This window comes from Fulmarus glacialis, unplaced genomic scaffold, assembly GCF_000690835.1.
Source record: "Fulmarus glacialis isolate BGI_N327 unplaced genomic scaffold, ASM69083v1 scaffold2218, whole genome shotgun sequence".
In the NCBI taxonomy this organism is placed as follows: Eukaryota; Metazoa; Chordata; class Aves; order Procellariiformes; family Procellariidae; genus Fulmarus; species Fulmarus glacialis.
In genome coordinates this window covers 4409-19356 of record NW_009231205.1, presented here as the reverse complement: position 1 = coordinate 19356, position 14948 = coordinate 4409, and the positions used below count along the sequence as shown (strand labels likewise).

At 38.0% G+C, this 14948-nt stretch overlaps 1 protein-coding gene across 1 annotated transcript in view; it reads right to left on the bottom strand.

The window, feature by feature from the left end:
• Nucleotides 1–14946, bottom strand: part of PIK3C2G (phosphatidylinositol-4-phosphate 3-kinase, catalytic subunit type 2 gamma) — a gene marked incomplete at both ends in the record, with an annotated part of 86550 nt that extends 71604 nt beyond the window's left edge. Inside the window, 3 exons of the mRNA XM_009584470.1 lie at nt 4763–4893; nt 6573–6687; nt 14876–14946. Coding sequence (XP_009582765.1) covers nt 4763–4893; nt 6573–6687; nt 14876–14946 — 317 coding nt within the window. The remainder of the gene's footprint in view (nt 1–4762; nt 4894–6572; nt 6688–14875) is intronic.
• Nucleotides 14947–14948: the final 2 nt, after the last annotated feature.

Sequence of the window (14948 nt, the reverse complement as noted above, 5' to 3'; positions counted from 1 at the left end):
GGTTGGGTGGGGTTTTTTAGGTTTTCATTTTGAGTTTCTTAGTTGTAACAAAAGCTTACATATACATGTAATAGGACATTTAAGATGGATGGTAAAAGTATTTTGCATACATACAGCATCTGAAGATTATGCTGCTAATAAGGACATTTCTTTGGCTCAACAGGGATAAGATGCTAATAAACCCTCTTTATTGATAAAAATGTAGTTTACGGTTTTTTAGGTAGAGTTGTATCTAAATTTCTCTCCATATAACAGCTATATTAAAATATATAGCCTTCTACTCAACACAAATAAAAATAAAATATCTTAAAACCTAAATAATTCAGTAGTTTTCAGTTGGAAAGTTTTCATTAATCCCTTTAGCTAAATGAAGGAAACAACTTCTGTGAAAGCTTTGTTAGCTGGTCTTAATTACTACTTTTTTTGTGGGGGGAATGGCAAAAATGAGTTTAAATGCTTCTGAGCTGTTTTTGTTGTTCATGTTCAGTACTAAAGCACAACAAGACAAAAGGCAAAAAAGGAAAGAGCAGCAAATCTAGCAAATGCAAATTTCTGTCCCCTGTCTCACTTGCAAGTTTCTCTCCTGTGGACAGACTAGCAAAGTGTGCAGCATCACTGCACTTTTTTAGACCTGTTCCACTATTGACTCAATTGGAAGTAGCCTTTCTAATCAGAATTCACAGCAACAGCACTCTTGTGACGACTGGTAGGCAAACTAGATTCTTACCAGGTAAGTGGCAAAAAGGAAAAGGAAAAGAAAGAGGGAAGCTGAAAGAGAAGAAAAAGTAAGGTAGAAGGAAAATGATGAATGAAGGAAAGAAAGATAGCAGAAACAAGACTGTCATGACTGTCATCTTCCTGGCTTCAAACCAGTCTCTGGTCCTTACACTGGGAGCCGCTGCGCACAAGCAGGCTGTATCACGTTCGAAGAACAGCTATTATCTCAGATGATTAGTTTTCTCGGGTTTGTATTTCAAACACAGTAATCCTAAAAGGAATCAGAGGCTCACATCTGAACCGTTTTCAGAAGTCAGCCGAAGTGGCTGGCAGTAACTAATGAACCCGCCTCTTGCCTGGTTTTGTGATGATGCCAAAGATCACTCAGCAGCACACAGAGTAGGGCTGTGAGGAGCCACAAGAGCCATATGGTGAAGTTCATTTCCTTCAGTCCCATTGATCCCCTCACGAATCAACATCCAAGAGATGCTGGCCATGGAGACCAGTGATCTGAGCCAGCTACCAGAGAGACAGGGGTCCAAGAGTCAGCTACTGGGAAGACCATAAGTCTGGACCAGCTACTGGGGAAACCCACGTCCGTGTAACAGGAAGAAGTCCAAGCTCCAGCAACCGGAATGTGGTTGTGAACCTCGGGGGCTCACATGTCTGGGTGTCAGCAGCTGGGGAGAGCAGGGAGATCTGGGGCCAGCTACAGGATTGACTGTCTGAGCCCAACTACTAGAGCAATTAATATTTTAATACTATAACTATGAATATATGTATGTATGTATGTATGTATATATATGTATTCCACCAGTGGACTTTGCCCCTGACCAGGCAGAGAGGAGGAACAGAATAAGGCTGTCTGTGCTGTCCATTTTGTGGCAGCGCTACGTGTTTGTGTCTGCTGGTAAGGTACTGCTTTCTGCCTGTGTTGGTTTGTTGATATTCCTATCAGGAACATGCGGTCCACCTCTCTAATGGCTGAACCTTGGGACATGGAGCCACAGCAGCCTCACATTCATAACAGTACTGGATTCAACAGCCTTATAATAAGGACAACCATGCAGTTGTCTGTTTTTAACCATTTTTTTTTCTTTTTCTACCATAGGATTAAGAACATTTTCTGTCCATTCGCATATTCCCTCTGCTTTCAGTAGAATGAACAGAAGGATCCCGACAGCCTGAGAAAGGTTTCTTGTGTCTTCTAACCATGGACACACATTTATTTCAAAATCATATTTGAGGCTTGTAAGCCTGAAGCATCATCATACAGATATATTGTCACTGAAAAGCTACCTAGATTTGTCTCTTTTTCTTGACATACAAAAAAAAAAGAAGGAAGAGATCTTCAGATATCGCGGTAATAATGTGTTTGGATACCAATATGTTGTTACAAATATTTTTAATAAAACTCTATCATGATCAAGGAAGGTAAAAACAATGCCTCTGATACAGATACAACAAAAATTACAGGCTGACAGATTCCTCCTGATCTGAAAGTACTTAAAACTGGAATTCCTTCATTCAAACCCCAAATATGCTACCCTTCACCTTGATGATTCATTTGGTAGTCCAGCTTTGCCCTTAAGATAGAATAACTGAAGACAACAAACTGGAAAAAAAACAGGACTACCACATTCCCTTTCCTCCACGCATCTGTTACGGAACTTATCAAAGCCTTAACTCCAGCCTGGTGACTTTCACTGGTATCTTCCTTTCATATTCCCACAGAACCCAAAATTATTGAATTAGGGATGTTATAGGGTCTACCCTTGCCTGGTCTTTGTAATACCTATTTATGAACCTGTTATCCATGAATTTGTGTATAGCCTTCATGAATCTGATGATGTTGTCTACCTCCACAGCTTGTGACAGCAGATTCTAAAAGTTCACCGCTGACTGTCTTAGGAAGTACTTTCTTCCATTTGCTGACAACTGATCTCCTACTTGTTTCACTGAATGTCCCTAGTTCGAATATCATGGGATTTGATGATGCATTCACCTTGTCCACCACCATCATGATTTTTTAAAAATTAATCATACATACACACACATCCTCTAGTGTTCTCCTCTCCAAGCTAGGGACTCCCAGCCTTTTTTGCTTCGCTTGGTCAAGCAGCTGCTTAATCCCTTCAATCATTTTAGTTGTCCTTCTCTGTACATTTTCCAGATCTACTGTGTCCTTCCCGAGTTGTGGAGACAAGAACTATGCAGCATACTCAAAATACAGCATGTCAAGGTTTTAGACAGCAGTGAAATGGCACACACTGGCTTCTTCTCTCCACCCTTCCTGACGATGCCCGATATTTTGTTGGCACTTTCGACTGCTGCTGCACATTTTACTCATGAGTTCAGGGAAATATCAGCAGTAATGTCAAGATGTATTTCCTGCATTGTAACTGCCAGTTTTGAGTTCAGTGTCATGTACAGATGCTTAGATAATTTTTCCACACTGAAGTTCATCTGCCATGTTTATGCCCAGTGTTGTAAGGCCCTTCTGGATCTCCCCTCCATGGCACAGTGTTTGACAATCTGGCAGAGCTTAGTACCTTCTGCAAACCTGGAGATTTCCCCACCTACTTCCTTCTCCACGTCATCGATGAAGATACTGAATAAAATGGGTCCCAACTTTGAGCACTGCTGATTCTTCCGTTCTGAAAAGCCACCTTTAAACATCCAATCTTCACCTTTAATAATTTTTCCTCTAAACCCATGGCAACTTCATTTCTTTAACAATCTGATGTGGATCAGCAAAGTTTTTTGAACATCCACCAAAGCCCCAATATCCATGCACCCACTGACAACCTTCTAGGACAGCAACAGGTTGGTGAGGCAGAATTTCTATTCACAGAAGCCACACTGGCTCTTTCCAGACAAATTACTCTGTACTTAGCTAAATGCTTAATGATCTTATTACTTCTTAGAGAACCCACTACTTTACCATGAATAGAGGTCAGATGCATTGGCTTGAAGTTCTAGAGCACCTTTTGCAGGTGAAAATTTTGCTAGCAACTTGCCAGTGCCCTGGCACAGTGGCTATTCATAATAAAATACTGACCTCCCATTCATACTTAAAAATAAAATAAAAAAAGAAATAAATCACAGATCCCATTGTTAATAACAATAACTTTACATTTCATCCTGTCTTTTTAAAAGTTGAAGTAAACATCAAATACACCAGCAAGTGTATTTGTCTCTTGTCTTTTTTTAAAGTAATTGATTTAAAAAAACCCAAACAACCAACACAGAAATCAGCACAGAAAGGTCGTCTTAACAGATATGTCATATCACACTGAGAGGGCTGAACTGGCTTCAAGTTATTTAATTATTGTACAACTAATGCACCTTTTGGCCTTTGATGGAGGATTAATTCACACAACTAACTGTGATTGGTATAATGGCTCTCTGTAAGCACCTGTGTTCCCAATTCCACTCATATCTAAAATTATTTCATATGGCATATAATCCTAATTGATAATGTAACATACATATAGCTGAGCATACTAATCTGCCCCAGTATATACAGTGTGTTTTGTTTCACTTTGTTTTTATCTACCTTCTGTGAAAGCTAAACTTTCCATACTTCTTTCCGTGCTTACAACTTGACACAGATTGTTTTAATGATTATTTTACATTTAACTACTATAGCGAAAGTCTGAGCGTATTATTACTAAAGGAGGCTGATTTTCATAGAACCTAAAGGTTTTCTTGCTAATACTGATGTAGACTTACTGCATCACCTGAAAATCTTATGTTCTGAATCAAAAATTAGTTTCTCGCTTCAAAGACACGAAAAGATACAGTAATAGAAAGGGAAAAACAATTCTTTTCTAAACTGGTAAAATGCACTGCCACCTCCAGGTGCTTATTTAGGCTTTGCTGTGATCTATTCTCTCATTTAGAGGTGTTATTTCTCAAGTCAATCAAGCTAGACTCCTTCAGAGGAAAATTTTGTTTTTAAAGAATTGGATACATTTAATTGTTATCGCTAGGATAAGTACAGCAAGCCAAGAATCAGCAGGGCTAGCTGGGTACAACTTACAGCAAGAGAGAATGTGTCTGCGAAAGTTTTGTAATATGCTTCAGGCAGTCTTTGGTTGGCTCTTCAAGATCACCTCCTCTTTCTTCAGGTTCAGGTTTAATGAACTCCAAATTAGTTTCTGGAAAGTCAATCTTTATTTAAAAAAAAGAGAAAAGACAGAAGTCCTTTTAGCAATATGTATTCTCAGATATAACTGTCAATAAATGTTATCTTGGATTCTTACAGGAAGAATATAAAACACGAGAGGAAGAAGAGGGGATAATTCTTTGAGGATGTTCACTGTATGTAATACATTACTTAAATATGTTGGTGATAAACTCAGCCCACAAAAATCAGTGGGAGCTTTGTCACTGACTTTCCTGGGAGAATTTCATCCACTGTATTTCAATTTTACTGAAACTGCATGAACTCAAAGCTGAAGTAATTTTTGACTTTTTTCCTCCTTTCCTGATTTTTAATGAGATGGTTCTTAAATGGAAAGCTTCCATTAATGCAGATTTTTTTGGTTTTGGTTTTTTTTTTTTCTGAAAAATTAGGGATAATTCTGATGTGTACAGCATCTACCAATTTTTCATTCTTTACACTTATGTATGGGTATCAGAAATTTAGGATAATGTTTTTAAGATACAGAGAAAGAAAACATTCACCAAAATTACACAGCTTGTGGTGCTTGATAATCTGAGTACAGACTTAGCTGAAAATTCAGGTTGTTCTTCAAAATTCAACTGCACGTCTTGTTTTGGTTTATTAATGCACACCATAATCTCTTATCTATATCTATTTTTTTTAAATACATGTATTTGATATGCATCACTCTTCTAAAGGTTAACACAGTTATTCCCTACAAAATTTACATGTCTTGTCAGTCACATCAGAAAAGCTATCTTTATGACATCTTCAGCATGTTCACAAATCGTGATACTGTCACATGCAAGGGAATAACTGAAAACGAAGGGGGGGAAATGAGAGATCCCCCTGTTCCGTTTCTTTCAGCAGAGAGAAATTATAAATTAATAGCCATTTACTGTCTCAAATGCCTTTTATTATTAATGGGGGGAGCTATTTTAAGGCATTGTCTTTGACTGAACTCCTCAGACTAGAAAATCCCTATTTGCTTGTCTATTAAAAATAGGACATTTTTAGGCCAGTGTCATTTATCTGTATTATCTGCTTTTACATGTCATTTGCTAATAGTCATTCAGCTTTTTAATACAGAAAACAATTGGCTTTGCCCTTGAAGTATCCAGTTGTTAATTTAACCTGGAAAGGTGACAGAACTACCATGCAGACCTAATGCATTTTCAATACTGGGAGCACCATTCTGCCCAGAATGAGTGGGTGCTCAGCACATAGTCATCGAGGGAGAGCTATACTGATGCCTATTGACAATCTGCTTGTAGCCACTTCCTTTACAAATCCTTTATGCTACTCAGCCTAATTGCAAGCTATATGTTATGTTTATAATGGCATGCAATTCAATAGTACTCAGAACAAAAATTCAGATTTGAAAAGGCAGCTGTAAATCAGGTACAAAGTCATTAATTCGTGTAAAAAGTACTTTTGGAACCAGAATTATAACACCAAAAATTACCCTACAAAAACCTTCTCTAGTTCTCAGAGGTGGTGTTTGATATGGAAAGTATCATATGTATTTGCCAGAATTATAGATTTCCATCCATTAAGATTAACATGCTCTCTTCGAGCAGCTGTAATGGAAATAGGATTTTTAATTTGTGTGGTCTTGATGAGCTGTGGGAACAATCCTTTTTCTTGCACTTTGTTAGAAAGCAACCCTTTCTCACTTTCTTACCTGCAATGTTACTGAAGTTGGTGTATCAGTACTGCAGATGCCTGGGGTAATCATTGTTGTCGTAAGCGTGCTGTACAACATCATGCTAAGCAGCACAGTTCCGTGAATGAGCTGCCTGCAATACACAGAGACAGAAATACTACATCTGTACTGGAGACAAGGTGAACAGGGTTATTGAAATTACATCAAACAACATGGAACTGGATAGCTTAGAAGAGAAGCAAAAGGAGAACAAACCTTTTATCTTTATGTGGCTAGCACAAATCTGGCCTGGATCAGTAGAGTGTATACTAATGGCCTTACTGCTGTAGTTGTATCTGTGCAGTTGCAGGGATCATGACACAAATCAAGCTGCCAGGACATTCCAGATCAGCTCTGCACTTCACCACTGACTTCTTTTGTGACAGTGGTTGCCATTTAAGCTAGGTATAAAAGGATAATCCCACAATTCTATTTCAAGATATAATTTTGAGGACAAATATGTTAGAGATTGTGAAGTGTCAGCACACTATATAAGGTGGAAGGCAGCATACATTTATTTCACAAAAAGAAGAAACTCATGGCAACCTACTGCAACAATGAAGGATCCTTGCTGATTTTATGTGTAGATAGCAGGGAGGCATGAGTATGATATCAGGGTCTCCAAAGAGCTGAAAGGAGTTTGAGTGGGATAGTTTGTAACTCACGTGCTGCACATGGTTTTTGGACAGATGAAAGATTGTTGTCTGAAGTACAAGTCTGAGCATTACATGTACAAGAAAGTCTTATCAGAAACAGGCATGCATGTGGTCTGCAGATAAGAAAACCAGCATGATTTGACAGGTCAACACAATTCAGTCTGGAGAACTTGAATAAAATCAGAAAGTTCAGGTGTAAATTCTAATCATACCCAATCTACTCGAATTAAGAATGCAGTACTTGAATAAAGGAAGATAGAGTACACTGGACTTACCCTTTAATTTGTCCACATCTTAATGGTTAGTGGAATCAGAAATTTGGTTATGTTCAACACCTCTTCTTTCACTGACAAATGATTTTTATTACGATCGTTTCAAGCACTGCTCAGTCAATACAACTGAGAGAATGAGCTAGATTCTCTTCTGCCCATTGCAACAGAAACAGCCAGCCAGCTAGATGAGTTTTGAGTGCACAGCTTTTACCTGAGATGAGGATGTTAGAGGTACAAGAGAACCTAGATGGACTGCTTAATCCCAGCATGACTTTGCAACATTGCTGAAAAAAGTACCTTTTGAATTGCAAACTGAGATAAATTGTTGCTAAGTCATCTGCAGAAGAAATAAGAAACTCCCGCAAAGTAATTTTTATAGTCAACACTCAGTGTAAACCTAATTTAGGCCTAATTTTTCTTTCTCACTTCTCAAGCTATTCATGTTGTTAGTGCAAACATTTTATTTTATTGTGAGAACACAGCTCAGGAGGATTAAAGACAAAACTATTTTCTGAAGTTTCTTTTGCAGCTGTAGGTGTATTTGCAGGGGAATGGAGGCAGAAGAAGGAGCTGTGATGTGAACTAGATAGAACTCGGGGGAAAGCAGTTGTGTGATATGAAGTCTTTCACATTTAGGTCACTGATGTGAATGTGGAAGTGATCAATGGTGGTTCAAAGTTGTTTTTCTGTGATGTGTACTCGGATGACCTTTAATAAATGAGTGACATCTCTTCAACTACTTCTTTGTGGAAGTGGTTTACATCATAATTTGAGCTAATTGGCTCTTTTGTTAGAATGGAGAGGAGTAGCTGAGAACTGAATGAACATGAAGACTAAATTATCCTTTTGAGCTCTCATTACCGCTAATCACTTTCATATTGTGCTTTAAATGAGGGCTTTAAAAAAGAGTCCATACAGTGGACTTTTTTCCTGGGAAACCTGGAAATCTGTATAGGCAAACACAAGAAGTAGCACACACCTCAGAGGCACTGCAGATGTGTTTATTTGAGACATTTCCTGAGTTCATTATTTGAACTCATTTGCACTCAGTGCAGATGTAGCTAAAGACTGTCCAGGAAGAATATGAAGAATCAGCAGGTGGGCTTCTCACAGTCCTCACCTGGAGAAACAGCAAGGAAAGCAATGTATCTTTGCTGGACTGAGAAGACTTCACATGTTAAAGCAGATGGCAGGACTGTGGGTAAAACCAAAGACATTAAACCACTTTGATAGTATGCAGATGATATCTCCTAAGAAAAAAAATGAATTAGTTGTAAAAACTAGACACATACTTATGCCTTGTATATAGAATAGCCTAATTCATACACTTACAAATAAGTGAGCAACTTACGTATCTTCCATCTTTGGACTAAGGCTAGTCTGGAAACACAGGAGGCTTTTTTAAAAAGATGTGAAGAGGCATCGACAACTGCAAAATACGGTGTATATTTTTGAGGCACAGCTTTCCCTAGCAATCTTTGGGCACTGTATGCACTGTACAGCTAACATTTCTCAGGACCGAGTCTGCTTTTGGAACAATAAATAAATAAATGGAACAACAAGAAGGGCCTTGCGGGTGAATGAAACAGTAAAAAGAGCATGATTATTTTTAGAAAAAGGAAAAGCAGCAGGACAGTGTGCAGGCTCCATTCAGATAAAGGAAGGAGCAAGCATCACGAGCATGATAACCTTTACTGAATGGACAGATACCTCTCTCTGCTACCTGGTTCAGTTTTGGGCCCCTCACTACAAGAAGGACATTGAGGTGCTGGAGCGTGTCCAGAGAAGGGCAACGAAGCTGGCGAAGGGTCTAGAGAACAAGTCTTATGAGGAGCGGCTGAGGGAACTGGGGCTGTTTAGCCTGGAGAAGAAGAGGCTGAGGGGAGACCTCATCGCGCTCTACAACTACCTGAAAGGAGGTTGTAGCGAGGTGGGGGTTGGTCTTTTCTGCCAAGTAACTAGCGATAGGACGAGAGGAAATGGCCTCAAGTTGCGCCAAGCGAGGTTTAGACTGGACATTAGGAAAAACTTCTTCACTGAAAGAGTGGTCAGGCCTTGGAAGAGGCTGCCCAGGGAAGTGGTTGAGTCACCATCCCTGGAGGTATTTAAAAGACATGTAGATGAGGCGCTTAGGGACATGGTTTAGTGGGCATGGTGATGTTGGGTTGATGGTTGGACTCGATGATCTTAGAGGTCTTTTCCAACCTTAATGATTCTATGATTCTATGGTTCTGCTGATGAGCTCAGGCAGGCCACTCCCCGTTCTGCCTGCCAGTTTCCCCATCTGTAAGGTGAGGGTAGTGATACTGACATTTGTAAAGACTGTATAATGATCACAGCCATAGACAATAGTTCCATGTAGCAACTTCAGCATCAAGCACATCAGAAGGTGAATAAACACATGCTGCTCTGTGCTTACTGCCATTTATTTATTTATATGCTCATGCAAAACGAGGGCAGATGGAAACCCCTGGAATTACACAGATTCCCAGCTTTTGTTTATTACCAGCGCTAAAATAAACTTCCCATCTTATTACAGCAGAAGAGGACACCGCTATTTAAGGGCAGCTCAAGTTACCCTAACTTAACAAAATCAACCTTGTGTCCTGAAGTCACATGGGAGACTTCCCTCACCACACCCATCAAGAGAAAATTTTTGTTGCTTGCTCTGTCTGATTTGGAAATACCAGTTCAAAATAAATTGTGTTGTTAGAATCAGTGAAAGTAGAGCAATGGGCCCTGTGGGGGACATTACAACTCCTAAATTGCCCCAAATGATGGATTTCTGATTTGTTCATTAGCTGTGGATCACTAAACTATTCAGCCCAAGAGATAAACACATTTTTCTGATGTGAAGGAATGGAAAGTTGGCACATGGGTTTGCAAACACTTTTTGAGCTGCCTCTTGCGTCTAATAAGACTTCTTGATATAGACGCACCATCAAGGGCCTTATTGGCATTGATTTAGGGCCACTATCTAAAGTCAACTACCTGATAAGGATGAGAAATGTGGATGCAAAGGCTCACCTACTGGACGAGTCGGCAGCAGCAATCGTTATTCTCATGTTCATTCCCAAATGTATATTAGAGTAGAGTTATTGTTTAGAACGGATACACCAGGAAAATGAGGACAAAACACAGTGTAAAAATAACATAATTATCCCCAAGCCTGACATTATAAGCCTCAGAAATTCAGAGTTGAGGTTAATTTTAAAGGAAAGCCAAAGCTGCTAAGCTATAAAACCCCCATATCTTATGGTACAAGCACTCTTAATTCTGCATTGGAATGATACTGTGAAATAACTACTTTATTATAATTACAAATACTATAGCATTATAGAAAATTCAAATTAGAGATACGATTTTCAGCTGCAAAGTAATGCTAAATGTCCTATACACATTTATAAGAACCACATGTTCTATCCCCACAGTTTCTAGTTTAAATAACTTCCAGAAATTTGAAGGTGCTGAATACAGCAAACACAGATTATTTCAGACTTCTAAAACAAATTTGCAGTTATATTCCTGATTCTTTCCTAACTTTTGCCCGAAAACATAAAGTTAAAAAATAAGTGTACAAGCAATAATTTTAAGGTAAACAACTACATTTAGGCAAAGTTTGGAGAAAATTTACAGGAAGTTTTGTAAAGAGTGAGACTATTTGTACAGAAACATGCAAAGTTGATAAACAGTAATACACATTTGATAAAAAAAAAAAAAAAAAGAGTATAGTGGCTGCCCTGTATACCCATCAGCTACTCATGTTATAAATCAGCATACTGCAAGACAACTTTTAGAATAGTGAGAAATATTACTGGAATTCAGGAAATAATGTAAATTAAGCAAGTTTGAAATTTACTAAACATCTGTTCACTGACAAGTCTTTAACAACAACAACAACAAAAAAGGAAAATTAAACAGGCCAAATTCTTGAGAACATTTTTATGTATTGTGTGGTTTCAACATGGGCAAGGTATGGAGAAGAGATCAACAATAAGAAATGCTAAATAATAAGTAATATGCTTTATTTAAACAGTTGGGTTTTGCTTATCCTTTTTTATATATTTCTCATACACTCTGCTTAGTCAGTAGGTTTTTAGAGAAGAACGGGAGTGTTAAAATCTCAGGAAATAGCTACAGCCCTTTGATCTGGCAAGGGACTTTGACATGGTCTTTCCCAAAAGCATGAGAAACTCTTCAGACTTCTTGAAACAGATAAAAGGTATTTGTATACTCTATATGTTAAAATAAATCCAATTCTTCTTAATCCTCAATTCAAACTAAACATAAAGAATTGAACTATGAAGGAGAGAAGCAACCATACAATGACTATTTTGGAAGAGAAAATAGATACCAAATTTACAGAGAGGAGTAAATTCAGAGTCTTTTAAAATAAAGTGTTCTTTTGCCCTACGTCACTCAAAGATCAAGGTTCCTAAGGAATAGCTGGGAATAACCCAAAACTGATTTTTTTTTTTTTCCTTTTCTTTTTAACATAAGCTACAACCAGCTTGAAGAGAATTCTTGTGTTTTTAATCAGAAAAAAATATAATGAGACAGAAATGAGGAACTGTATTTTTAGTGTTTCACATTTATTTTCTTTTTCCAGTGTTTAACAAAAAAAAAAAAAAAATTAACAAGCATCTGAACAGAGGAAAAAAGACCACTCCCTGTCCTTATCTTTGCTGACCCTGAGAAGAATGGCTTAGTGACCAAGGGGGACAAGGATTTGAACAAAGATATTTGATGACCCAGGCAAACGCCTCAGGGCTACTGGCTTCTTCAAAGAGCTTATTTCTGTCCTTTCCCCTATAAATTAAATCCTAGAAATGAGAACGTTAATACTTTTTTAGAACTCAAATTCACCTCTGAGAAAAGTTTTCTTTTGAGAAAATGGTATTTTCCAAGTTATAAATGTTTTGTCAAAGATGTCCTGGTCAGATTTCTTTAATTTCTTTATATACGTTTACAGAGTTTGTTCATTTAGAGACCCTAATACCATAACCTTTGCGATAATACAAGGTACTCTTGACATATTAGCATGACACTACAGGTACAAATCTTTTCTGGGTACGTACTTTCAAGTTCAGAAGTACTCTACTGAAATAAGTCTTGAAGTTTAGTTGCATTCCAGCAGTGAGGGAAGTTGTGTTCATTGCTCAGATTATTAGTGTTTTCCACAAAATTGGTGAGTCAAATAAAAACAATTATTAACTTTTAAATTTTTTGTGGAGCAGGGAACAGCCTCTCAAAGACTTATTGTTGCCTCTCAATTACTTGAACTAACTGATAGCATTACCTATTAAGAATTACCTGACAGTTTTAATCCTGCTATTTGCTAAGTAGGTAACCTTCAGAGCTAGTTTACTCTACCAAAAATATTCATGATCTTCCAAAGAAAAGGAAAAGCAGGCTGGGTGAATGTTCAGATATTTTCAAGTTTCACATTTCAGAAGGAATTTCAGGCCTATCCTTATTTTTAAATCAGTCTAACAACTGAAATCATGGTGAATGAATAATTCTGTGGAGTTGTGGTTGGCTAAAAGAGAAAAAAGCATTTAGGCTTTTTTGTGTTAGTAATTACTATAATTTTAAATGACACAGCTATGAGATTAGGGGGTGTTGAACATGCTATTCCTAAGTCATTCCTCCCCAACAGCTCAACTTTTATTTCTGGTTTGAAGGGTATTTTCTGTAATGATCTGTACAATTATACAGAAGATGAAAGGAAAGTAACCCTCTATCCCCTTCATTGTGCTGATTGTGTGTACCATGAAAAGATGGAGCCTTTTTTCAGTAAAATTTTCAAAACTGTCTAGGTGACTTGGAGATCTACCTAATGAAAATCAACATGCTTGCTCCAATGGCATACATTAAAAAATACACATCATAGGGAGCTGAGGGCTTTCAGATCTTCCAAAAATCATTCCTTTGGGACTTGAATGCTGAAAAATAAGAAAACCTCACAGGTCCTTTAGAACAGGATTCTCACCTATCCCATTTACCTCCAAAGGTGCCCAAGTGTTCCCCAATTAAGTTATCCTGCCTAATGCTCTGCTTCTGCATGTACTCAGCACATATCAGCTTGCTGGGGATGAGGACACCTTACACTTCATCTCAAATTAGATTCTCAGCCAAGATATTCCCTCTATCTATTTCACCCTAAGCACGAGGATGGTAGAAATACTCAAAATAAACATAATGCATATTCTGTTTAAAAAGACACACACAATGGAAGTGTGAGTGATGTGCTCTTCTTCAGATGAACTTAATGAAAAAAAAGTCATTGAATAAATTGCCCAAGCAATCCTTGGAGCAGAGATTTGATTCATGTTTCTTTCCTTCCTTCAAGCTAAGTGCTCTAATCACTAAGTCACAGAAGAATGCTCTCTTTTTCTGAACAGAATAATCTTGAATTTTCTTCTGAAAAGATGGAAAAAGCCTCTAGCCCAGTCCAATCTATTTCCTAGTGTTTTAAGCATCTCAGCTTAAAAGTTCAATGGAACCCAAAGTCTTTGAAACATAGTAAATTCATACATGCGATCAGATTTTCTGGGTTTGTTTTGTTTTAAATGGTGATTGCCACCATATGCAGAATTAGATGAAGATGTCTCAAGATGAGGAAAGAGCTGTATAGCTTAGAGATGGATGCTGATGCAGAAACTCGTGGGGCTTGAACATACCCATCTATTGCCCAGAAGGCATGCAGGGCTATGGAGTCTAAATAAAAATTAACTATTGTTAATTCAGACACCCCAGTGCTACTGAAATATATTTAGGGCACTGCAGAAAATTTACCTTAGATCTCTGTTTAAGCATTACTGCAGAGACATTCAAGGCTACAAGCATCTTTAAACCACTGTTACACTGTGTGCTGTGTAGAAAGAAGAGGTTAAAAAAAGAAGAGAAAACTTCTAAAGTGGTGTGTAGAGGGAAAGGTGCTCATTGTGGTCATCACTAACTGCCCCACTCTGAGCAGAATGAATGGATGCGAGAACAGGACGCAGACTGAAAAAACCCCAACCATTGTGAAAAAGAGGCTACGCTGAGAAGGATTTTGAAAGCTACAGGAAAGGGTGCAGTAAGGCCTTTCAACAGGCCTGGGGAATTTTACTGTAAGTGTTAAACAATTACATAAGCCAAGTTCAAAAACAATGTATTGGAAAGAAAGAAAAGCTTATGGATGGGGCTCTTACTGGCACATCAAGAGCAGTTTACTGTAAGTGACTGTCTCAGTCTTATTACAGCAAAGTCCTGAAATGAGTATTTCTGTCTTTTTATATTTCTCCCAATTTGAGTGCAATACTATTCAAGAACGGTCTTTTCTTAAGCTGTCATATAAAACTGAACTTACTCTTTTGGATACAATGGGGAGCATGCCCAAGCAAGCATTTCTGTATTTTTAGAGGCACTGTTTACTCCAAGTA